We start from the raw sequence: 26,416 nt of genomic DNA, 5'->3' as shown, positions 1-26,416 counted from the left end.
CCCAATATCCTCCTTAGTTAACTGCAAAAAAACCTTGATTTGTGATCTTTTATGTGAAATCCAACCTGCTCAGCGTAAAATATTCAAGCTGCACTGCAAAATTCATACTTTAAGAACCTTTTGAAAAAATTTCCCTTGTGTAAATACTTGTCGATGCTGAATGCAAATTTTAAGTGCTAGGAAGCGGAGACAATATTTTCAATTTCTAATCTTGCGTGCAAAGTGGTAGCAAGAATGGTTTCATTTGTTGGGCAAAAACTTCATAGTTAAAACCTGTGTTGAATGGGCACTCTCAGTATCCAGTCAGGTGTTGTCTTACGTGGATCGAGGGTGCTTAATTTACTTTTTTTTTCAGTGTAATGCCAGTTTTCAGGGCCTTGGTTCAAACATAAAGGGTGGCAATGGAATGAATTCTGAGTCTCGATCTGAAAGCATCCAATAAAAGACTAACTTAGCCCCATGTATACTGGGGGGGGGAGTGAAAGGGGGTATCAGTGAGCGGCGCGAGACAGTTTTGCTTCCAACATGTCAACCCAAAATATGAATAATTTGCAACACCAATAATGTAGCCTATTCTTCGGATCAAGTTACCAGCTTTATCAATTTATGGTGTTCACTGTGAGACCGATCCTGCCACTATATGTATGCACACCCCCTAAATGAACACAGGCACACCAATAAGTGCAATATAATCCGAGGCTAACATTTTCCGAATTTAAATTTTCACCCTCAAGGTTGTCACCTGTAATTTTCGTTCCTACACACCCCGTCGTTGATTAAGCCAACAACCTCCGGTAACCCTGGTAGATGGAACCGCCGTTAGTTTTTCTGCATCAGTCCGGAACCGATTTTATCATGAACAAATCCAATTCAGCAGCACCGTGTGGCAAACTGTATAGCTAACACAAAAATACAAAATGTTTCCTCTTGAAGTATCACTATTTTACATGTTCTTCCGTAAACAAACCAGTGCACTGCCGCCAGTGCATGTAGGGGGCCATTTAGCCGTATCCACGCACCGTCTGCTCTCCCCTAACCGTCTATCATGTTACCTGCCCCGGTTCACAGAGTCGCATCGGCCACTGCAGGGTCAGTTGCATTACAACATGGTTTCGTGAACTCAAGACTTGGAGTTCAAGTCCAGGCTGCGCATAAGGAGAGATAGCCTGGGGCTGATTTGGAACGCGAATCCGATCCGAATATGAACCGACTCCATTTATTTTGTTGTAAGTAAACCATGGTACCTAATGATATTGTGTATTTGCTCGCCATTAAATGGCCAGAATGATTAATTTCCTTTAACGATATAGCACCGTGCGTTCCCAGCTCATACACTGGGAAGCGAGGTCGGTGGTTATGAGACGGACAGAGAAATTTACATCGCAATATAATATACTAATATATAAAAGTTTAAGGCCCTCTTCAGGTCGACATTTTTGTATTTTTCCCAATGCCAATTTAGTAGCAGTTTCTAAATTTAAAATATGATTTTGCAATAATTTCATTTATGTTGCATATATATTGGCTAGTCTACATGCAGCAATTTACTTTTCAACGCCATTTCTACCAGTCGATTTCCAAAGTAAAAATGCTTTATTTATTGCAAACAAATAAATTAACTAGTCAACTTTTCACCTCATCCTCTTCAATGGGATTGACAATGGCCTCAAGACGCAGCAGTTCTTAAAATCATAGGCTTCGTTCGCGATGGTAAGCTGCACATTTTGCAAACGAATGTAACATTTGTGGACGTCCAACTCCACGGTCTCCGTGTAGTACGCGCTCATGGGCTTTTCAAGGAACTTCCGGGGAGGGGGCGGTGCGTGAAACAACTGGGGGGGGGGTCCGGGGAACAAATCACACATGAGCTAAAAAAAAAACCCAATGTTTTCAGTGCAAATTACTGCAAGAGTTTAACCGCAGACAAAAGCGAAATTCCTGGGTCCAATTTCGCCCGCCTGCATGCGAATCCCAAAGAAAAAGACGAAATGATGGGGAAAGGTAAGAAAAAGGAAGGAAGCCGAAAGCCAATTTTGCAGTAAAAACTGGTTTGGTTAACATGAATCCAACCGTTTGACATAGCAGGAAAAAAAAACTTCACGCGATGCGTCTGTACGGTAAACAATTACAACATGTGAACGTGAGTGCGTTTGTGCTTGAAATATGAACAGCGCCCTCCCAAAATCACGACGTCGAGTCCACGCCCATGCATGTACCTGTGTATTTTTAAGTACGGTTGATAATCAGATTAGTGTTAGGTAAATCCCCTCTAAACCAAGGATGATACTGAGACTGCATTAGCAAACCTCTCCCTGCAGGGTGGCATAACCAGCAGAGGCGGGAGGTAACTTTCCCTCGTGGATATTTTGCGCAAAAGAATTCAAAAAGGCCAACCCTTCAGAGACGGTATATCAATGTATCGAGGCGAGGATGAGGTAACAGTTGAGTTCGGGAAAAGTTCAGTTTGCTTCGTGGACTTTAAAGGCCTCCCTCGTGAAACATTTCCCGCTAAAAAAAAGCTCTCTTGGAGGCACTTTAGGCATCTTGAGACGTCGACATCTGTATAAAAAGACTCTCCAATTTTGCTGATAGGAAAAGTACGGGAGCTCAGAAACTTAGGGGCTCCATTAAGTTTCACTTCAGTTCAAAATGTGCACTGGCTACCAGGTCCTTCATGTGCTGATCTAGGCACAATTCATGTACATTTTGCGGAGACAAACACCACAAAACGTCCCACTAGGTGTTTTGCTTATGGCTGTTTTGTCTTTTCTTACAGCCATTTTTTTTTGCTTTATTGAGCTATTTTACAGTGGCTAGGAATAGATTCCATAAGCGGTTCCATAAGCAAATATTTCGGGAGAGAAATTTGTCTTCTGGGGAGTGTAAAAAATTTGGGGGATGCTGTATGTATGAAGCTGTGAAGCTATTTCTGGCGCTTTTTACACCCCGAAATCAAAAAGTGAAAATCAAAAGTCGTTCCTTTTTCTCATGTATTTAATCAACCCAAATAAAATCTCCTTTTTTTGGGGGGGGGGGGTTGTATAGCCCGTCTGCCCATTTCAGTAAGCCAGTGCATGTACTGATTGCTAAGTCTCTGTTGCTCGTTACGTAATCCATAGACTTGCGCAGTGGAACAAAGCATTATGTTAGCTGCACACTACCGACGCTGCGTGAATCCAAACTTATTCCGCGTGCGCATGTGGTCTGGGATATACTTCAGATTTCACAACACCCTGTGCACGCTCTTGCTGTAATACTGGTGTTGCACAATCATGCGCCTCCAAGAGTTTGCAATGCGCTGGCCAATCACAACACGCGAAATCTGTCCACCCTTTCCAAACGCGCATTGGTTCAACAGATTTTGCGCATTGTGATTGGCCAACGCGTTTCAAACTTACTCTTGGAGGCGTCCTATTGTAAAACGCCCGTATTCGGCATGTAGCACAAACGGCAACTACAATTTTACAAAACTGGTGTCAAAACGTGCACAAGGCTCTTTGACTCAGTGGCATTGACGCTAAAGTGCATTAGACATTGATATCAAAAAACAATTGTGGGTGGGGAGTTTCCATTGCATTTCCTTTTAGGATTCATGATATCCAACGCTCATGACTGAGAGTGAAGTGATCGTTTCCTGTAGGCAGTAGCATTGCTGGGGGGGGGGGCAGAGGGGCAGAATGCAACGGGCTGAGAATTTAAGAACAAACTCGGGGCAAATGTTGCTCATCAAGTTCTTACTCTGTCTGTCTAATGTTCGTTAAGTGTTCTTCAATTAGAGCTATAATCAATCCTAACTGGGATTGACCAGCTACTGAGGTGATTTCGTATTATATTTGTTTTTGTAAAATTTTGAAACCACTTTTAATGTATTCAACAGCCAACTTTGTCGAACTAGTCCTTGGGATGACAGTCATGATTATTTTCGTAGCGGAAATGGTTACCCATGTTGTCCGGTGTCTCATATCGGTATGGCTGGGTTCCTTTTGCCACGTTTGACGTGGATAATTTCCGATAATCGCTATTATTTTCTGTCCCGAGAGATAAAAAAGTTAAACGTGTAACTTGCGTGCACGCCGTCGACATGTTTGAAAATACACTATCTATGCTTCTCCTTCGGTTTAAAATCGACTGTATTGCAGAGCTTTTCTCTCCAACACAAAACTGTCTCGGTATTTCGTGGGGTGAGGCTAAAATGTTGAGGGGTTATTTCGTCTTGTGTATATAGTGTTAATATTTCATAACATTCCCTTAGAGAAAAATCTCCCAAATCCAGACATTTCCATAAATTCTTCAAATCCTGGTCTCCAAAGACTGGCATAAAACCACCATTAAATTATTAGACTGTTCGACAAGAGGCCAAGTTAAAATTCACCGACTTAAGTACGGCAGAACGAAGTTAGGGGGAAAATTGGGTAAACCAGGTTTAGGCCAAAACGCAGCTATTTTAAACCAATTGTTTTAAGTCAAAGGATTTCGTAAATCTTATGTGCAAAGTTACAATACCAATACGATTGGACTGAACTCACCGTGGACAGAGGTAGCTGCTGAGTTATGCCGATAGCTATTGTCTTTGTCTTTTTTTTCGCATCAAGGCTTATACCGCAACCGGACATTAACCGGATTCAAATGACATGCATGTACTGTATTCATTACACAAACCACATTCTGATTAACTGATACACTGCAGCTCAACTGAATGTGGAGTCTAAAAATACCCAAGTAAGGTGGAGGTGGAGAAGCGCTGACTCTGCCGTGTGTCATCCTGTATGGGCGCTCCCACGCGCACATAGGACTTTCACAAATTAACAGTCCACATTCACACCCAAGGTAAAAACATCCACTTAATAAAGAAGATCGTTGTGATGAGTGGTTAAAGATAAGGTTTATGGGAACGAATAATTATAAGACCCATCTTTTGGGAGAAATCGTTGTAACGGAAAAGCATGACATGCAATTTGGGTTCATTTTGCAGGTGAATGTTCAGGAAAGTTTAAGCTTTGCCCTCTAAAACTGATATTTGGTAAGTTGTTAAATGCAGTCTGTAGCTATGGCATTTCCAAGCGCACTTATACCGATTATTAGCGTCCTGTAACAATCAACATTCAACTGCGAAACAAAATACTCATCATAGTCTATACAAAGGGTAAAGCGTTTGAACGTGTTCGCGAACTGACAGAAACACACAGTTTTTAGAAATTAAGTTTTTAAGCGCTAAACTCAGTTTTGCAATTTTTGTGTCTCTTGAAGGTAAAGAGTTTTCTTCTTCGTGATACAATCAGGGAGGGCGAAGGGCTGGAATCGTCCCTCAGGCTCACAGATAGGAAACTATTTGTGGCGTTGTTTTCGTCTGCATGAAGGAACGCAATCACGCTTCTCAGCATGATTTTATCCCAAAGCCCTAAATGAAATATCAGCTTTATTGCGATCCTTTTCATATGTGCACATTTGAAAAACACAAAGGCACAAAAAGCCAGCTTTTCAGTGTAATTAAGCCCGCTAAAAGGGTGCAAAACTGTACAGGTGCAAGTTGCCCTCCAGAGCTGAGTAATAAATATTCAGAGTTTTATGAAAATCAGGATGAAACGCGAGTGTCGCCAAATGTGTCGCGTTTCCATGTCTTTGTATACATCAGCGTCGACAGTATAAAGGACACGGATTTTACTTCGATCTCGATGGTAAGAACATAGACCGAGAAATGTAAAACAATCGGAAGAATTCATTGTTTAGTTTAAAGATGACAACTATGCCAACTATTTCTGACACGTTTCATGCGCTGTTGAGAAGAAGCGAAGGAATTTTAAAAGAACTACTTTAAACTAACCCAGTTTTCAAACTCCTTTAAACATGAACTAAAACTAGTACAGTGTATCATTACTGGTTCAAAAGAGGATTCTAATTTGAAACTGGTAACCGCAATGCAGCAAATTCTTCGCAGTCCCGTGGACAAAATATTTCGCGAATAACAGAGGCCAAAGTTGAAATTTGCTTTTGACCACTGCTGCATAGTCTTACCACTGGGGAAATCAATTGTTACGTGCGTTGACATAATTTACAAATAACAAAGTGAAAGATTTCAGGAAACAATAATACAAAATAATACAAAATAGAGGTAAGGCAAGACTGCGAATTCTTATCAGATTTGTATCTGAAAAAGTTGGGAACAGCTGTTTTTCACTGTGCGGCAAATCGTTTCAGTGTCGTACTTACCACAACCTGTTGTGTTTCACATGCTGCCGTGAATCATGCTATCGGCAAAACATTCCTTCAAGCGTTGACACGTTTGTTCGGTGCTCACCGCGGGCAAAAAACTGTCCTGTCATTCTCTGACAAACATAATTTAATCAGATTACCTATGATGTGTGTGATTTGATCCTGACACCAAAGCTTTGCAATGTTTCTTCCCCTGTACTGGGAAACATGTTGAGAACCATAGGCACATTTTGTCTCACGTGCAAATATCACACAATATGGATCACTGCAGCTGTTGATCTGTTTAGAAAAGTGGATCGTGACGAAACAAGGAGTGGAGTTTCTAAAGAAGATGTTGTCTCAACCATTGACTTGTCAATTTTCAAGGAATGTTTTGTCCTTGAATCAGTGTTAACAAAACAAACTTTACCCAAAAGTGAAGGAAAGACTGTAATAAACACGCATGCCTAATTCGTCATCTCTTTCCAGGCTAAAAAAAATGAATTCGGCGCACAATGAGCAGACACTTTTCAACATGGACATGAATTTCACGAATTATTTTGAAACACAAAAGCAAAGTATTTTTGTGTCATAAACTAATTTTAAAGCAGTACTGACCACTAACGGGTTGTAATTGAACTGACTATACATGCAACCCCCATCCATGATGATAATAATTTCACTCTACGCATTTTAGATGGAAATGTGCACTAACGGTTGGAAAAAGGCACACCAAAGCACAATTTTTACGATAATAAGTTGTATATACACACTGCAACATAAAATATAAACAAACCAGGCAAACAAGAAATGGCAAGACCATTATCCAGAAAATCTGGATAAATATCAATGAATTTGAAGTCAGGAAAACAAACCGGACCAAAGCCTTCAAAGTGGCATAGTGAAAAAAAGCTTCCAAATGATCGGTACGATATTTTTAATATCATTAATCGTAACTTACGGAGAAAAAGTCTAACTGAAAAGCGGAATAAAAGGTAGTGTAATACAGTAATTAACATTAATTTCACCAGACACCTGTTTTCGTTTGGTGATGAGGTCGGTGACATTGCGGCCAAATTTCAACTTTTGCGCAGGATTTGCCTACGTGAACGTGTGTCAAATTGACACATGGGGGAAAATTTTGCTCAAGAGTGTTGGTGGTTGATTTTTGATCAACAAATTAACAAAGATATCCGTTTTTGAGGAGAATGTTAATCAAGCAAAACCGCTGTAGAAGAGACATCGATACTGTGTATGGTCCTGTAACAAAAGGGCTCAGTTGAAATCAGAGGAAATAGGAAAAAATAATTGATCAACTGAGACATCCTTCACGTACTGTATTTCTTTTGGAAAGTACCTTCAGTCGAGCAATCACGAAGGTCGATCAACACTATAGGAAACTGTGCGCGCAATATCCGCGACACAGACTCGTTAATCTAACCACTCTTTCAAACAAATGTAACGGTTACTGATGCAATGGGTGCGATTTCGTTCTGTCTATAAGCCCACTATTTCTCTCACTATACAGTGAGATAAAGATAACATGAACGCCTTTGAATAACAAATACCGTGAGATACTGTGAGCCTTCTAAATGCTTTGACATTATTATCAGATATACTGCTGACGTTTCTTATTCAAACGAATGTCCGTATCAAAGACACGTACTCGGAGCTATAAAAGTGCCCCCACTGATTACTGGTGCAGTATCAGTTTTCGTGGGCTCTCCGTAGCTTCAAATTTCTTTTGGCTCCCTCTGTGCACACGCATTTGGTGGGAGGGGTGTTGAAAACTCGCAGTATACGCGCCTTCATCCCTTTTTCTCCCGGTCGAGGACCAGGTCGCATGAGCTGGTTGTCTTCGTTTCTATACAGGTAATTGAGCCTGGCATTTCGTCTCATTTTTATCCGTTCAGACTTAGTTTACCATTAAGAGTTGTCATCTGTAGACCTGAAATAACGTGTGCAGATGAAGGTTTATTTTCCCAGGGAAGTTTTATAAGTTTTTATGGTGATGGTAAGTGGCCTAATTGGTTAGAAAACAATTCCTCTTGTTTTGCTTTCGGGGAATAATGTTATTTCCCATCAGATAAAGAGAAAGTAGAGGGGCAAGTGTGGCAACTGGCAAGGCATAGCCGCACATACACCATGAATTGCCCAACCAGTCAAAAGATGTATGATACATTGGATCCGGAGAAAAAAAGTCTAATTAATTGTGTGACCAAAATGTGCAGAGCTAATTAGTATGACTATATGCACCATTTCTTGCAGCTAACGAGATCCACCCCAATCTCAATAGGGGTCGTTCATGTTGTTTCGATAATCTTTGAAGATTTTGAATTTTAAAGACCTATATTAAAAGTGTGAACAGCAAATTAGCACGTATATACAGACTGTGAGGAAGCCATAGATCATAATGTGTCCAATTCCACAGCGTCAGTGTCCAAATACCCTAAGCATGTACTATGTTAACAAACGTATAGCCAAGAAGTATTTAATTACCCAGCACAGTTTCCTCTGAGCAGTTTGCATGGTCGTGTGTGTGGTTTTTGTGCCCAATGTGTCACAAAGTGTATGATACATTGGATCCGGAAAAAAGCCCAATTGTGTGACCAGAATTTTCAAGAAAACCAGGCTAAATATAACCGTTCGGAAAACTGCTGACGAATAATTCTTTTCTCTTTTAAAATTAAGAGGTATTTTAAATATTATACTTATGTTAAAACCCCCATAATTTTCAAAAATAAAGAAGACATTAGAAAATGTGTTCTGATTCTATCGAAGGGGGTATAACTTGACTTTATAAATGTACTTTGTTTTCGGATTAAATGTTTGGTCAGAATTCAATTGTGGAATCCATGCATGTACGATCTTGAAAACATCGGTCTCTCTAGATACGCTGTGTGAAAACTTGTATATTTACTAAGTTACAAATTCTGAATGAATATCATACTGTTCTTAATTCCTTCCGCTTGAAATGAAGAACAAAGTGTAATTTTTCTTCGCAAAATATTTCCCGATGTAAACTATTTTAGGCAATCCATTTAATTCATTCTTAAACACAACAGTCTGGGTTTAGAAACCAACTTTTTAAAATATCATCCTTCAAAAGTGACAATGTCCAAAAAATGGCCCAAACAACATCTTGAATGCAATTCAAATCCCTTTTACATTTTTAAAAAGTGGCAGTTTTTGATTAAAACAACCTACAACAGTTGAAATTGCTAAAGAGAGGTTGACGTTGTTTCGCTTAAGTTACAAATGTTATAAAATCGATCAAATTAGTCTCCAAATTCTCCGTTTGCAGTTAAAAAGATTTTCTATTTTGACCAAAATATGGCATGACTTATTAAAACTGGTATTAAATTTTTCACTGTAGAAAAAAATGAAGAAAAAAAACGAACACCAACACCACTTGGCACTAAACAATCACGAAACAACTGCAGATCTGAGTTGTTTACAGGGAAATGCAACAGATGACATCCTAAAGGCTCAGTTTTTGCAATTTCTGGCAACCAAAACGACAAAGAAAACTCAAGTTTGCTCACTCCGACTCGAGCTTTTTGCACAGGGGTTGATGTTCATTGTTCGTGGCGGCCCCTCCAAACGGCATCGCGTCCGGTGGCGGGTTCGACACCATCGTGGGCGGCCGTTGGACGGGCCCCGCCTGCTCGATGATCGGCCCTATGGTCTCGGATGAAAAATTCAATCAAGATTGCTTTGTATATCGGTATTATACACAATGTCGTATTTTCGGTTACATCTTGCCCGTACTTTTTTCTCACAGAAAGGACTGAAACTCTTCGACTTTTCCATTGTTATTTATTCGTTTGGAAACAGAGATGTGGACAGGAATAAACTCCGTTGAAACTGTCATTTTCCCCAAATCTCTAAATATACGCAGAGACGATTTTCGGCGCGCCACGTCATGTCCAACCATTTTGCGGTTGAAAAGATGTACCGGTATGTCCAAACCATACATTTCTTATAGTGGTATAGGTTCTTTTTTAAAACATCAAAATTCACAACATCAAAGCTTACAACATTATAACGAGGACAGTCTCTAGAAAATTCGGGTAATTATTACGAAAGTAAAAATCACAAATATAAACGGAAGAACAAATGCCTGCAACTAAAACATTGCTGGGCGAACAAAAAGGCCAATTAAATGTGTTTGGCATGGTTAACATGTTCAGCAGGGTTATCTTCGATGGCCGCCTGGCATGAAATCGCTTCAACTTGTCCAATTTGTTGGAAAGTCGACAACTTGGTGAAGTTTTGCCCGAAAGTGTTGAGTTTTGATCAATGAATAAACAAAATGTCATATTTTTATGGCAAAATGTAAAGTCAGGCAAAACTACAAAAAGGAACAAAGATACTGTGTGTAGACCAGGATTGGCTGATTTAAACAGGTTTTTGGATCTATGTAGCACGTGCAGTAAATTTGCAGTGCATGTGGTCGGTCACATTTTTCAGAAAATTGGTCCTGAAGGTGCAGCTCCTGGTTATTGAACAGAGCGTTGACCTACTGAACGTCCAAGTTTTAAATAAAACCTGCTACTTTACCTCTGGCAACTGTATGTCATGTCTCTATGGGAATTGTCTACCGGTACATACATTGCTATAATGCATATACTTGACTGGGTTTAGACAGTGTTAAAGGTGGTAATTAATTGACAATATACGTGATTTGGATTAAATTACTCAATTTAAATCTGTCGATTAAAATCGCAATTTGTTTGATCTCGTAACAGAAGAAATAAATTTAAAAAGGTCTGAGTTGAAGCTAAGAAAAATGGACATAAAATGACTGATCTACTGAGACATCCCTCGCATGTTATTTTTGGAAAGTACCTTTACTCGAGTAGTAACGAGTGTCACTGGCTGTAACATTACGAGAAAATTTACATGCAATGTCCGAAACATATTAGTCAGTCTATGGACTGTTTCAACAACGTGTCGGTTATACTTTCGCAACGAACGTGATTTCGCTCACTCCATGCTTCGTCCATTTCGCTCACTGCGGGGAAATTTATAATGAAATCTGAATGTTTTATGAAATAGACCTGCATGTCCTTGTAGGAGTTAAACGAAACAAGAGTCCCATTGATTTCTGGTGTCAGTGTTATTTTGTATGAGTTCTTTAGCTTCAATTTTCTTTCGGACACCATCTGCGCATGCGTTAGGATGGCTCTTTACACGATGCCTGCATTCATGCAGGGGTTGCGTGATGCGAAATGCGCAACCATACACGCCCTCATTCTTCCCTCGATCGGTTGGCGACTGCTTGCATGGGCTAGTTGTGGTCGTTCCTATATTCAGGTAATCATGTCTTGTATTTCCACTACTTTCCCCCTACATAATCAGTATTTTATGATTAGGTATCGCCATCCGCCATAGCTGTGGCTCACGTTTTGCTTAACGGTGTTGTAGATATTTTTGGGATGCGTTGAAGTTCACGACGTAAGCAGACTATTAAGTAGATATGACACGACATTGTGTGTAGAAGTTTCAGCTTGCGGCGGAAGGTTTATCAGACGATTTGAAAATGTCGGTCTGGGTAGTCTGTTGCCTATATGTTTCTTAAGCAACCATGCCGTATAAGTTTGTCTTCCGAATCGTGTTGCCCCCCCCCGGATAAAAAGAAAGCAAAATGTGACCTATCACATAACCCTGTCCATGAACAATGGAGGATCAATCATATCAGAGAACATGACCCATGGCTCACAATTTTCAGCGAAAATGTGGAGGTTACAGTTTCTTACAGCTGACAAGTTCCACTTTGATTACTGTTGAGGGATCAGGTGTCCTCATTTACAAAAAATGTGGACAATTTAAAAAGTGTGGTTTAGCCAGTGGAACATGTTGCTGTCACGCCATAAAACATTTTCGTGTCCAATTCTTCAACCCTAAATGAAAATCACAAAGCAACCATGAACATTACATGTATTTTTTTCCAAATACGGCGTACGAAAATTAAAATTTCAGATCTTTGTGCATTAGCTAATAAGCAAGTTAGGATTGATGTGGCTCAATATTGGTTAATATTTAGTGCAGCTTTCTGAATGTGAACTCGTAAACTTAGATCGTAAACAACCCCAGACAAGATGTGATGTGATGTTGTCTGCAGATGGAATTCTATTATGTCAGGGATTTTTGCAAGGCCTAAACAATCTGCGTTATGTTGCTCTTGGACTCCTACCTTTTCTTCCTTTACTTAAGACAAACGGGACCGATTGCTAGCTTGCCACTCGTGCAACATTGCCCTGCCCATCATGGCAATGAACGATCAACCAGAATTGGGGAGCAGAAAATGTGGGTTCAAATTTTCATCAATACCATTAATGACTGGACATTTCTGGACAACTATTTCTATTTTGATGTACAGTTAGGAGATGTCAATTTTGTTACTTTTACCCCCAAAAATTACATTCTAAAAACTGTGTTTAACTTCAGCGACTGAAAGCAATCTTGCTATTACTTCGTAAACAAAACAGCAGCTAAACATTTTGTGTTCAGTTTTTAAACTTCAGTGTCCCATTGCTAAATACTATCAGTTGATTGAAACAATTTAGTATTTCAACATACTTACAAATTGATAGCAAATAGTGTTTTGAAAAGTGCTTATTGCCAAGCCCCATTTCCGCGACGCAGACTTAGTGAGGCCTTTTATTCAAAAGACTTGTGTCCGATGATCGCAAAACTCTCAGCTACACAAACCATGGCCAACTGTTCTGAAAACTGACCAAAAAAAAAAAAAAAAGACGAAAATTGTTTCTAAATTGGAACGAGGAAGCACTTATGTGTAGTGTTGTAGTGTAGTGTTGAAACATAGAGCTGTGGTTCAATGAAAATACTTCCTGGAGTCATTTAAAGTTTGTGAAGCTTATTGTTTGGAAGTGTGTAACTTGACTTTCGAATCATATATTTTTTGGGATTAAATGTGGTTTATTCCGATTGTGGGAATCCCATGCACGTAGAGGTGGGAGATTATGACGTCGTTGTCCTCGTCTGATGTGGTGCATGAAAATAAGACTTCAAAATCTTTTTTAAGCCTCAGTCATATATTTGAAAGTGACTGATTCTGAATTCAATTTTTTCCCTTAATTCCTTTGGTTTGAAGTGAAAAAACCAAAGTTATTTTCTTTCAAAATATCTCCAATAAATAATTTCTGGCGATTCTTAAAATCAACTTTAAGCAATCTGGCTTATTCTTTTAAAAATATCAGCACTGCAGAAGTAACTGTGCCAAATGGCACATCCGCACCGATTGTTCGAGTATTATTAGCATCGTCAAGTGAGTTGACATAAAAATGATAAGTTCTGCCAGCGACAACCCAAAGTACATGTATTTCTAATTACATAAAATAATAGGATGGTGTCGTTTTGTTAACAGTAAAACGTTACCTTCAAAGTAAATCTATTCCCCCCCCCAGAAAACAATCCAGAATATGAGGTTTCAACAAATTAACATTAAGTGTGGAAACTAGAAACAGATTTTCAAAATCTTTGTACTTCAGATAATGAACCATTTCTGAAAAAGGTTCTAACGTTAAGTGCCACTGACCACACGCAAAAAATGCTCTTCAACTGAACTTGACAGTAAAAAGGGGAAATGTGATTGATGAAATCCTTCTTTTTTTTGCAATCTAACAATCAAGTTGACGAGGAAAGATCAGCTAGCTTCACTAAGACCCGCGCACTGTGTGTAAGGAGCAATCGTCGATGTTTGTTGTTCGTACTGCTTCTCTAGACCGCATCGCGTCCCGTGCGGGGCCGACAAGATCGCAGACGGCCCTGGGTCGGGTCACGCGCTCGTCTCGATCACAATCGACGACAAGGTCCCAAAGTTTTGGGTGGGTTCAGTTCATTAGGGATTGTTTTATGTATATGTTAATGTCATATTTGCAGTTACATGTCTGATCTTTTCCACCAAAGGGATTCAAATTATGAGCCTTTACGTGGTTGTGTCTAATCTTCCCTTGAAAACTGGAATTATAAAGACTGCAAACATGCCGACAGCCTTAAGCTTAATATCATCACGGACAATCGGCCAGAAATACCCCAACCCTTGTTTAATCAAGTAAAGTCTCGTAATCTGGAAAACTGAATTTACCAAGGAATTCGACTTTGGCCACAACACATGCACATTTGGACCAAGAAATCGTTGATCACCGTCAATTTCTCAAAAAGTACGGTAGGCCTATGGGATGCGCCAAACTGTTAAGAGCTGATTCCTGAATTGGAAATATAACAGTTTGCAAAAAAAAAAACAGGGAGACGGGGAAAAGACTTCGAAAAGTAATCGAGAACTTGTACCTGAAGAACATATAAGTAAAGCTTTTAAAAAAGCAACTTGATATTGAACAAAGACAGAAAGAAATAAGCAGTTAATTGTACATGTTTGGCACCTAACATTTGACCTTTTGCATGGGTACTATCAACCAAAGTAACGAACCGATGAAACCCCAAAAAACCAATTTATTTTTTAATATAAACGTTCAAGAAAATCTGAAATCGTATAGAGTGCCCTCCATCTTTTTGGACAGCCCCATTAACATGCAAGCGTTTATATAAGACCCCGGCGACTGACTGTAGAAAGGAAAATTGGGGACAAATGATCCGTTCTGTCAAAATCATTTTTCTACAAGACCTTCCAGAACGAAGCAACGATTTATGCACGTGCACGGAGCATGCAACGCGACGTCAGCCGGCGGCACACACACCCGGCGTTCGCGTAGCTATTCACGCCGGTCAGTACCACGTTCAACCTGCCTAGCCCACGCGGTGGTTGGGAGGTAACGGACGGGTGCCCATTAAGATCTCAGCCCATTGCTGGGATTTCACATTCTTAGATGAGTTGTAAAATTATCCCCCAAAGTATTCTGGTTAGAAATACAGATGAAAGTATTTTCAACAAAGCTTATAGCTTCAGGTTTCATCTTTTTACCTCGTCGAAGCAAATCCTTTATGTTACATATACCTTAAGATTGTGAATTTAATGGCTTTTTCAAAGTTTTTACAATCCCTGTCCAAATCATGCAAACGTAAACTATTTTTATATACGAATGCCGATATCTTATTCCGAAAAGGAAAAGTGACTTTAGAAGTAGGATAGGAAGCAACCATTCGAATAAATAATAAGAATTATAAAGAAAACTAATAATAAATCGGAAAGCAATCAATTGAGCTGATTCGATCATGAAGAAGTTAAAGTTAAATCCATGTTAAGTCTCTTGATTTTCTCAAAATCGGATACTAAAAGTTCAGGTCTCAGTGACAAAAGGTATTTTGTGTGTGCATCGTTAGGGTGAGTGTTGTCACTTCCAGGTTACCACGGGAAACATGGGTTTACTGTCTGTTGTTTTGGTCATGGGCGTGTCACTGTGGACCGTGGGCTGGTATAAACGCATTGTACTTGGTGCTCACTCCCTAGTGAACTCAGTACACCAGTCAGTTCGCGGTGTTGAGTCGATGGGGTAGGTCGTGCCAGCTTGCGCCGTTCCCCCAGCAAATCCGGACCAGTATGTACAGCCTGGGGTGGCAGGTAAGTAAACCTTACCGAGTAGGAAGTGTATAGAGAGTGTTGTAAAACCTATCTAGCTGAAAAAAATGTTAGCTTGGAGCTGAAGAGTGGGGCTTTCAAGAACTGTGGGCATGACCGTTTGACAGATCGTGCGTACCCAACTCGGTGGAATTGACGCTCCCTGTACAGATAGAGGGCTATGGGGTGCATCAGTTGTAATTTTTTATGTGGAGGCTTCTGTCATTTAAGTGGCTCTCCAACGACAGTTGATACCCAAAGCAGTTAGCCAAGATAACCTATCAATTTCCTGTTTGTCTGTGGAGTAATTGGGGAAGACGTTAGGAGTGAAATGTGATGAGGGGACAACGACCGTAGGCCTACTCTAGACAAAAGTGTGCCGGCGTTGTTGGCAACAGACTCAGCAACAAATGACCGATTTCGACTCCAAAGGCGGCTGAAGTTTAGGTCCTCGTCCGTGGAGTTAACCGGTGGACATTGCATTTCATCAGTTCGAGGCAAGTTTCCGTGTTAACAGCAACCATTTTGTAATTAGCCACAGGCAATTTGTCCCTTGTCGACCGTACTGCTTTCACGTTGCCGCCATTTTGTTTCGTGCGGTTTGCCGGGCAACACCGTACCGCTCAAAGTGTGTACACGGGCCGTTCTACTGTCGACGCCGTACCTTCGACGTGGAGGGCTTGGCGTTAAGAGACAGCGAACGAATTCTCAATTTCTCCTTTACGTCCGATACACTTCTGGCTTCCAGCACAATTTATATGGATATAATTAATCGAAACTGACCTTGGCAAATCAGTGTTAGAGTACAACAGTGTCTTAGCTCACACCATTGGTTCCTCGGAGAATGTTGAGAATATGTACATGTACGTGGAAGTTTTTAAACAATGAAACAATGTTTTGGACAGACGCAGACATAAAAAAGTAACAGAAACTGAATTTGAAGTTTGAAAAATTTACTCCAGTCCATACTCCCCTTGCACCACGAGTATGGTAGAAAATATTCACTGGATTTGAATCAGGAAGTTCTAAAGTTTAAGTGACTTTGACCATGTGGTGCATTGTGAGTTTGTTATTTGTATGTCGACGCCTTTTACAGTTTAAGATGGGTTAACATTTTCCAACTGAAATAGTTGAACAGTAAAAATACAGCAAAAATGGTCTGCCTTGGTTCATGTACTAGTAAAGGAGCCCAGAGCACGACATAGGCGTATCCCTCAGAGGACAAAAAGCTGTCAAAACAACTCCACAAATTAGAAATGAAAAACAAAATATGAATAATGAACACAAAAATGAAAACGTAAACAGACATGTTGTTTGAAGAAATCGGTCGCCTAGGGCTTCAAGCTCAAAATTTTCAACAACATGCACTTATCAGGAACAAATCACACTAAAATAGTAAGTTTGAGATGTTGAGAAAATTGTCGATGCCACATGAAATTTGCTCATATTCGAAAAATTGGGATTTCTGTCAGCTTCTTATCATGTAAAAGCAACATCCAAATGCCCATGCATCGCAAATTGCTAGAGAAAAACAAACTTCCACACACGAAAATCGAAAAACAAAATCGCGAAGACTAAATAAAACATGAAAATGAAAACGTGACATCTGACCCGTGACACGATGTCACAATGCAAAGTACCACAACAGGGCTAGCTCTTGAATAACAAACGGACCAGTGACAACTGGTTTTGTGAGGTGAAATCAGCTACGGTGCATGATGTACAAAATCTCACCTCCAGTTTATAAAAAGAAAAAAATGATAAACCCTCCTAAAAAAGGAACTAGAAACGGCCAAAAATCAAAACAAAACCAAACCAAAAATGAAGTAAATATCTCAAAACAAGTCCCCTAAAACCTAAAAGAAAAACAAACAAACAAACAAACAAACAAACAAACAAACAAACAAAACAAAAACACCACCAACATTTTAACAACACAGACAGAAATAAAAAACCAAACAAACTTCAAACAACCAAAATCAAACACACCAACAAAGAAGATTAAAAGAAAAATTAAAAATTCCACAAACAAAAAACACAACAAAAGTAAACAAATCAATAAAGTTAAATACAACATTAACAGTAAATGAACAAATAAAATCAAATATAAGCGCAAGATAAATCATTATTAAACTGGACCTGCGAGAATCTGACTCAACTGATACGAACATCAATCAAATAAGATCTGAAAAATATAAGAAAGTCTGTCCTACCTGTCAGACACAATTATTGAAAATGTATCTTTTAATAAAAGTATCGTCAATAAACAGCCTAGAGTACAAGTAGTATTATTAGGCTAATAAAGATTCATACTGGTGTGATAAAGATTTATACTGGTGTGATACTGAGATAAATGTACGGGATTGTTTACTCAAAACAATACAGATTATACTCTGAAATTCTTCAGTCGTTCAAGAAGATTCACCCATTGACAAATAGTACAAATGGGGAGAATCTCTCGGACTTTGCTGTAACTTACGATACGTGCACAATTATGTGACTCACTGGGCTCTGTCTGAAGGAATGTCATTGAGTGTGCATGCAGCCGTGTGGTGTACCGTAGACTAGGCCCGCAGATCGCCCCATCACCGGTTGCAAACACATGGTGCGACTTCTGCAGGGACCGAACATCCGCTGTAGGTTCAGTACGAGTGTCCAGAGAATTCACAAGCGTGGTCGACGTTGCACACGACTTTCGATGAAATGAAGACTCGGTTTTTACCAAAAGTAACATAAAAAATGAAGTGGTTTTTCCCGTGCATATAACTTATGAGCAGATAGTCGTGTGTGGTGATCGTAATGTGCATGTTATGTGCGTATTATAATGCGTACACATGACTTGTCAAAATGGCTTATGTCTCGGAGTAGGGATTCCCCCTGTGAGAAATACAGCGGGATAATCACCCACAATCACCCGTGAACTCTGACGTGCGCCAGGGTGCCGGATTCCGACAAATAGCGGCTGCGGAACTCAGCCACGGGGGCTTAGCGAGTCATGCATAAGATAATTAGGGTATTTTTGGTTGAATGCGAGAAATCAGTGGATGTGAGAAATCGGAAGCAATGGATGTTCAGGCCCAGCTATTCAGCTGGGGGGAGGGGCGCTTTGAGGCGTGGGGGGGGATTCGGGACAAGAGGGAATACTGCATTGACTTCGTGATGGTTATCCCTACTGATAGCGCGTGAGCATTAATTGCATGTCAGTGCAAATGCATTAACTATGCATTACCTGGCTGGATTGATGGGAAGGGTCAGGAGGAAGGTCGAGGCGGTCGCTTAACCTCATCTCAACAGTGACCTCTCCCCTTCTATCAACGTGGCCCCAGCCACGATTATGACCCTCCCTCCATCTATGACCCAAACACGCCCACTCTGCTCTTAAGGTAAAACGTACGTAGGCATCAGATGGCCGATTTGAACGTGCGCGGTAAATGCAAAATAGTTGAATGACCCTCATGTATGCATGCTTCCCTGTTTGTCGCCAAAGGTTCCAACCGATCACGTTCAGCCATTGTCCGTAGGGCACATATTCTACAGACCAAAGGGAACACTTGCCATTGTCCATTTACAATACCAAATTCCAAGATCTGGAATTCCAGTAATTACCACAAGTCCAAGTGTTTGCTTCGCTCATTTTCGACAAACTCTCCTTGTTATCTGGTCCGTAGCCCCCCCCCCTGCAAAGAACCCCAGGGTAACGTATTGCTCAGGATAGGTAGAGTCCCAGCGTATTGCTAGGCAATTGGGAATTTCTAGAACGTGCAATCCTGAAAAATCATGTTATGTGTTCATTGTCGAATAACTGTCTAGTGCCAGAGTTGCTGACTCGAGTCATGTGACTTGGACTCGAGTCGGACTTGAGTCGCTATTTTTGTGACTCGTAACTTGACTTGTAAATACCAGCTTTGACTTGTGACGTGACTTGGTCTTGCAAAAAATGACTTGTGACTTGACTTGGACTTGCAAAAAATGACTTGTGACTTGACTTGGACTTGCAAAAAATGACTTGTGACTTGACGTGGAAAAAGAACAACATTATGCTAAGAAACAAAATTACAAAATCTTTGTTAAACCTTAAAACAAGCAAACAAAGGAACAAAAAAGCATCAGGACACCCATGCCGCGAAATGTCGTTTAGCAAAACATATTACAACGCAAAGCAAAGTGTCTCCGAAACCGCTGAAAATAGTCCTGTTACTCAGAGACAAAACATTTTTAATGACATTTAACCAAGGTTACCGATTTTTTTGTTGGCAGAGAAGGGACAACAAAAGGGGGCGTCAGGATGAGCGCTTGTCCGGAAATGAGTGAAAGAAACACCACATTGTTTACATTGTTTAAGTCCAACAGCGAATGAATGCGCACAAAATAGCTTCAATTCACACATTGAAAAGAGATTTCCGTTGCCATAGTATTATGTGCTGTCATTTATATCACAGCTCTTGGAAAATGACAAAAAGTCACAAAAACAGGGTTTGATGATCTCTTTTATTTGCCAAATGTCATTTGGAATCGTACAATGTCAAATTTTCGCGTACATGCAGATCTTTATGTAAAACATTGCACAGTCCTGCATTATGGACGAAAATGACGTGCAAGATAACATTTGCTTGGCTTCAAGTGTAACGACTTTTAATAACATGCAGCACGTCATGACAATGTCGGTTGTACACTGAACAAGGGCAACAAACTAAATTCTTGTGCCGAAGGTAAACAAGTTTGACCAATTGTCGCTTGTAATCTTGTAATTGACTGGTGATAATTTATTCGGCTGCAACATTATTTGTTTATTTTACACGTGCAGATTTCTGTCAGTTCAATATAGTAAACTGACAGAAATCTATACATGTAAAATAAAATAAAGTGTCAACTTCATGTTCATGCCCAAGTTTGACCAATTGCCGCTTGATGAATGCTGCGTCATCCTGTCGGCCATGGATCCATGTTATTTTCTGTTTACATTATTCGCCTCCGCGTTTGTGCATGTATGCATCACAGACGGTAGGTTTCACGAACAGCAAGGTACGCGGGTTGGATTTGACTGTCATGAGGCAACCGCTTGTCTGCCCGGGCATTCAATCATGTGGATTGCGTAAGAGTAAGGCTCACACATACTTTTCGAACCGTCATTGGGAAACTCGTCGGCACTATAAAATCAAAAGAAGGCTTCACATAAAGCACAGTCTTACCAGGGAGCGAGGGAACATTCTAGGTTTAGACTTAAAGAGAAGAATACCTGTGCGTCAATCATGGAATAGCTTTTTGGCTTTGAGAAATTGAAAAGATTTCTCTATGTAAAAGCTCCGATGGCCGAGAAGTGTTTTGACTTTCGCTTCATGAATACGGGGGTTCCCCGGTTAGCCGCCTGGTACGACGTCCACGCTGTTTCGTGTTGAAGGTAAGGAGTAATTCCGTTATCTCTGCATGTCTGGACGATTAGGTATTCGATTACAGTACACCAAATTTCAAGTTTATTATGTCTGCAAGGTCAGACGTCAAAATAATTTTGCATGTCCCAATCGGTGTTGAAATCGAGAGTATCGCGCGTTCTTACCGGGTCGCAAGTCGATCAGAAGTCAGCTCTCGTCTCAAAACAAATCAAAGAAAATTCAAACAAACTCTGAAAAAAGCAGTCTTTATTTTGTTTATTCATCCACCCATCAGATTGAAGCTTGATCCGACTTGTAGTTGACCGGCGATAATTTATTCGACTGCAACATTATTTGTTTATTTTACACGTGCAGATTTCTGTCAGTTTAATATAGTAAACTGACAGAAATCTATACATGTAAAATAAAATAAAGTGTCAACTTTATAACTGTTCATGCCCTCTTTATACTTTATGATTTGTTTGTCTTTTTAACGGAGAAGTATTTTGCCTTAAATTGAGGCAAGAGTTCCTTTGGAGGCTCTTTGGACTTCAGGGACAATAATAAGAAACATTTTGAATAAATTAAAACAATATTTACCCACAAATACGACTGGGTGGGGATTGCTTATATACAATTCCTTAAAAGGAAACGTTGGCCAAACTCACTGTACAAGGCCTGGTTCTGATGTCGAAGAAGGTTATTTTGGATATCAGTTCAGTACATGCATAATGGTTCCATGCAGGCCTGCCCTAAATATGGGGGATCGATTTTGTACCCACAGGATTGTTTACATGTAATTTCTGGCTGGAGTTTAAAACTTATAATCTATGCGCAGTACCTTTTGGACTCATTTATGTAGTAGGGCGCGGAGTCTCAGGTCCATGATGAGGCTTCGTCGAATGTTCTGGGAAACAGTACATACTGCTGGCATTACACAGCCCGAAATTTCTAATCAGTGTCGCGCCTATAATAACGCTCCGAAAGTTCCCGACCTGTGGGAAATCAATAATATGATTTTACGTCCTTATCTAGAATTCCAGGTTTAATTTACAATAGATATAAATTGAGAGATTTGTTGAATATACACATTTTTATTTATTTTATGTATTGTATTCATCTTTCCTTTTCATGTTTCTCCCTTCTTATTTACGGGTCGTGGGATGAATAAATCAACCCAGCGGGGTTCAGTTTTGGGATTACAGCAATTATAGTTTATGCTGAAATAGCTGCAGTATTGAGGTGTTTGCCCAAAATGACATCACAGTTTTGTTCATGAGTGTGGACTACACAGTGGAATAAAACCAAATAGGCAGCACAATTTCTTTAAAATTGAAAATAGTATTAACGGAACACAGAGAGTTATTGAGGATTATTAAAAAAAAACCAAATGAGTAGTCCCTCTATTTTCTAAAGTGAAGGGTGTCTATTTTAGGTTTACTTCTTGCACTTCCAACCAACACTAAAAGTTGTAAAGTCCCTTTACATTTGCTATCCATCTCATTCTTTTCCTAGCAACGAATATTCAGCTCCAACCATAAGCTTCTGTGAACGACTAGAAATATTCTTTCAAGCCATTATAACACCCTGGTTCCGCCTCTGATTTCCATTGCATCTCCGCCTCCTCCCAAAGACTTCATCACTAGTTACTGCTTGAAAGAGTCTGTTCTAGTTCACCTTTTAAGTGGACAAACCAAGGACTGCAGTGATTGTATTTTCTTTATCGTCACATAAACACAGCTAGCCCAGTAATTATCCCTCTCGGGCAGAAGCACCTCCTCGTCGGTTGCAAAGAGCCCATATTGGTCGGGAATGTTCATCATGTTGGTAACGATGCGACCGTGAGGCGTGCATTTCATTGTCGTTCGCGAACCAGCGAAGTTCAGTCCAGACCAAAAATGCCTCCGCTCAGTGCTTAGAAAATTGCGCCGTCTCTTGGTCCAGCTCGAGGCTCATCGTGGATTTACAGTGCATAAGCGTAACAAACACAGTCTGGACCTCCGCACAAAAGAAGGCCGTGTCCGAAACGGACTTCTAGAGCTACGGCTAGGTCTATCGTCTACGCGTCTGCACGCATTTCCAATGGAGCGAAGACCCAGACCCAGCTCTAGACAAGAGATTCAGATTCAGCCGAAAGCTCACATAATGTTGGGTTACATGACGCTGTGTGGACTCGCTCACGTCCATACGGGGATTTCCTGTTTCTGAAAAACAGCTCAGGAGCATGCCGAGGTCAGGGTCATCTGTGGCAGAATGAAGAGGAATAGTCCAGGAAACATCATCAAAAATTAAGCTCGACATTATGGCAGTGGGATAAGAAGGATCGAGCATTTTGTCCGAGTTTTCTTTCTAATAAAAGAATGTCCACACTAAATATGTGAAACATTATTGTGTGTGTGATTTGAAAGCACACGTTTTACATAAAGCGCATATTCTTTACCATGCAGTCACAGTAACTTTGTCCGTTTTTAATCTTTAAAACATTCTGCACAATTTCATAGAGCTGCTAACCACAAAATTTGCTTAAATTTAGCATGAAAAAACCTTGCTTGACAAATCAGGTTACCAGCCAAAACTCCATGTGATGTACATATTGTTTTGGAATGGTATTCATCTGTCTTTCGGTTAGCATGACAATCACAAGATTGACAAGATGTTGAGCTGGTAACCTTTGTTTTTTAAGCAAGGTTTTTGGCGCTTAAGCAAATTTTGTGCTTCAGCAGCTCTATGAAATTGGCCCTTGCTTATTGTGCATTGTGCGAATAGCTATACATGCACGTAAATGTGCTCCTGTATTCATTGCAGCTTTGCAACAAGCACCGAGTCATGCACATTACAAATGCACAGAGCAAAATGCAGTGGCAAGTTGCAATTCCTAGCCAAGGCGTCTGTTATGGTAATAATGTTAATGAGGGGGTTTCCAAACTGTTGGAAGAAATCCAACATTAGCGGATCCTGGGCAGATTTAATGCCAATGCCGATCATACCACCGTATACCCGTTAAATAATGTTACACATGTATGGATGCATGCCACGCTGGCCCCGGAAATCGGGATTCCCCGTATATTGGCATGCATCCAAATCTCAACGCGTCTGTACAATTATGCACCAACTGTATCATTGGCTTTTTCCCCAGGAGGCGTGTCTAAAAAGAACCTCTTCGAGCCCGAACCAATAATCGCTGTTAATATTTACAATGAAGTAAAACAATAAGCATAATGTATACGATCGGACGTACTACAGCTGTCACTTTTAGTGAGAATGTACATGTACATTTAGCTTGAGCGCGTCAGGCGCGGTAAAATTAGAAAGTGGGGAATCCCCGCATAACGGGGGAATTACCCATAGACGCGATTCAAGCCTGAAGTAATAGGATCGCGCTGAAGACAGTTCGCATTAATCCACGCCCGAGCGATCCTCCACAGACAATAACAAGGTGATTACCTTTTAATATACACACCGTACAGAGACAATATATTACACACGCTCCAAGCGATATAACATGACATTGTAGAGGACTTTGACTGTGGCGCGACTCAATACGGGAACTGACTGCATTAATATGTCATCTGTTTTTGACCAGGCACCGTATCTTCATAATTTATTCAGGTTGTTGGGAATCCCCACTCCGAGAGTGCATCGGTTTCTCTGCTATCTGGTCCACTTGGGTATACCGTCTCCGCCGCCTGTTCTCCGGTGTGATTCTCCGTCCGAACCCGCTGTGATCCCATGGATAAGCTCATAGTGTCTGGTCTCGTCGTTGATGGGTTGATGAACGTGGGCTACCATCACATGGTGCTCACTATGGAGCCCGACTCCACCTCCCGGCAGCTGGACAAGAAGGTAATATTATAATGATGACGGTGTAAACACCACTTCGCCTCGAACTCTAACTGCGATGCGTGCGCTGCAATTCTTTAAGAGTTTGTAACGTCAGTCCAAGTGTGTATTGTGTCTATGTGAATGAACTTGTGGTGGTTTCTTTTTCTGAGCTCAAGTGACTTTGTGCATTAGCACACACTTTCACTTCTACTTCGATTCAAGCACATTGCGATGCATTATCACTATTAAACAGACGACGAGAAACCACACTATATTTTCCAACTCAGGGCTAAGGAACCCCTGTGTGGAATTTTGCCTCCAGTAAGGAGGCTCATAAATGTTTCAACTATTTTTTCTGTTTTCTTTTTGAAGTCATCTTGGAGAGGATGTCATAAGAAACGTTTCGATATTAATTTGGATTCAAGCGGACTCTTTAAAGCAAAGAAATGTTTTTTTTTCTACGTGTGTGATGCATATGCAGAGCAAACTGATTTTTTTGTACACAAATATGAGTGTGGATTTTGACTGAAAAGCTTAACATTCACATTTCCGTGAACGTTTTGTTCTTATTTGTGCCTTATTTTAATGAATTAAATGCTTGCTTAGCTACAAATTTCAAAAAAATTCAAATTGGAAATTAAATAGAGGAGCCGAAGCCAGCAGAAAAAGACAAATTTTAATCACAGTTTCCTATTTAAGAAAATGACCTCCCAAACAAACAGCGCCCTCGCTCATTCGTGCATGTCCCTAAATCAGGTGAAATTTGGTTAATATACATCCATGCCTTCCAATTTCTTTTAGTCGGTCATTTTCTCAGGTACAAAAGTAACGAGCAATACGCTCAGTCCGAAAGAAGTGTGACTTTTGCATTTTTCATGAAGACCAACGGGGAGCAACCTACCCTGACGCTCCACCTCACTTAGAACCAGGCAGTCCTGCAGTAAATTTCTTCCGAGTTAAAACATGAACACCACAGGGCCGCTACATGCGTACACACTCAAGCTTTCAGTAGATCTGTTGGCTAGCTTTAACCTAGTCTGTAGCAGCTAAGTAAGGTCGCAAGCCAGCCCATGCACTAATTCACGTCAGATGAATAATGATCGAAAGTTTGCCACAGTCCTCGAAACTTCATCTAACACTGGAAGCGGCTTACGATCGACTTACACAAGATGTTTACCAGTAATCCTGTAACACATTAACACATCAAACAAATATTTTCCAGCAAAAACATGGCGTCGTCGAAAAAAGAAAGACCAGTGCTTTTCAGTGACAACTAAATATGTGATCTTAAAATGCGACGCAAGATGAAGATCAAGACGATCAAACTCGACACACTCAGGCCTAAGACATACGGGATGAAAGACCGTGGCCATAAGACTAACATACAAGAACACCCAGAGTCTTGTTCAATCACTGAATTTTTGTTCACGTGTAAAAACCACAATCAGCTATTGATGGATCCGAAGGAGCCAATAGGGCACATTAGTTTTGAAAT

At 40.4% G+C, this 26,416-nt stretch overlaps 2 protein-coding genes across 6 annotated transcripts in view; one reads left to right on the top strand and one right to left on the bottom strand.

Annotated features, from left to right (window-relative positions):
- The window catches only part of dnah8 (dynein axonemal heavy chain 8), a 133,200-nt gene extending 114,667 nt beyond the window's left edge, over nt 1-18,533 (bottom strand). The window contains exon 1 of the mRNA XM_087142386.1: nt 18,236-18,533. Coding sequence (XP_086998512.1) covers nt 18,236-18,464 — 229 coding nt within the window. The 5' untranslated portion in view covers nt 18,465-18,533. The remainder of the gene's footprint in view (nt 1-18,235) is intronic.
- The window catches only part of LOC110985971 (uncharacterized), a 37,092-nt gene that overhangs the window by 5,789 nt on the left and 4,887 nt on the right, over nt 1-26,416 (top strand). For 2 of the 5 annotated variants that reach the window (XM_022247511.2, XM_022247507.2), the window contains exon 2: nt 24,709-24,942. In XM_022247511.2, coding sequence (XP_022103203.1) covers nt 24,829-24,942 — 114 coding nt within the window. In that variant the 5' untranslated portion in view covers nt 24,709-24,828. Of the gene's footprint in view, nt 1-1,068; nt 1,227-15,382; nt 15,734-20,827; nt 21,129-24,708; nt 24,943-26,416 lie in introns of those variants that run through there. The other 3 variants (XM_022247509.2, XM_087142394.1, XM_022247508.2) reach the window with 3 other exon arrangements.

Source organism: Acanthaster planci, linkage group LG10 (genome assembly GCF_054643075.1).
Source record: "Acanthaster planci isolate LZ-2023a linkage group LG10, COTS_SCS, whole genome shotgun sequence".
NCBI lineage: Eukaryota > Metazoa > Echinodermata > Asteroidea > Valvatida > Acanthasteridae > Acanthaster > Acanthaster planci.
The sequence above is the reverse complement of the archived record's forward strand: the minus strand, read 5'-3'. Positions and strand labels throughout refer to the sequence as shown.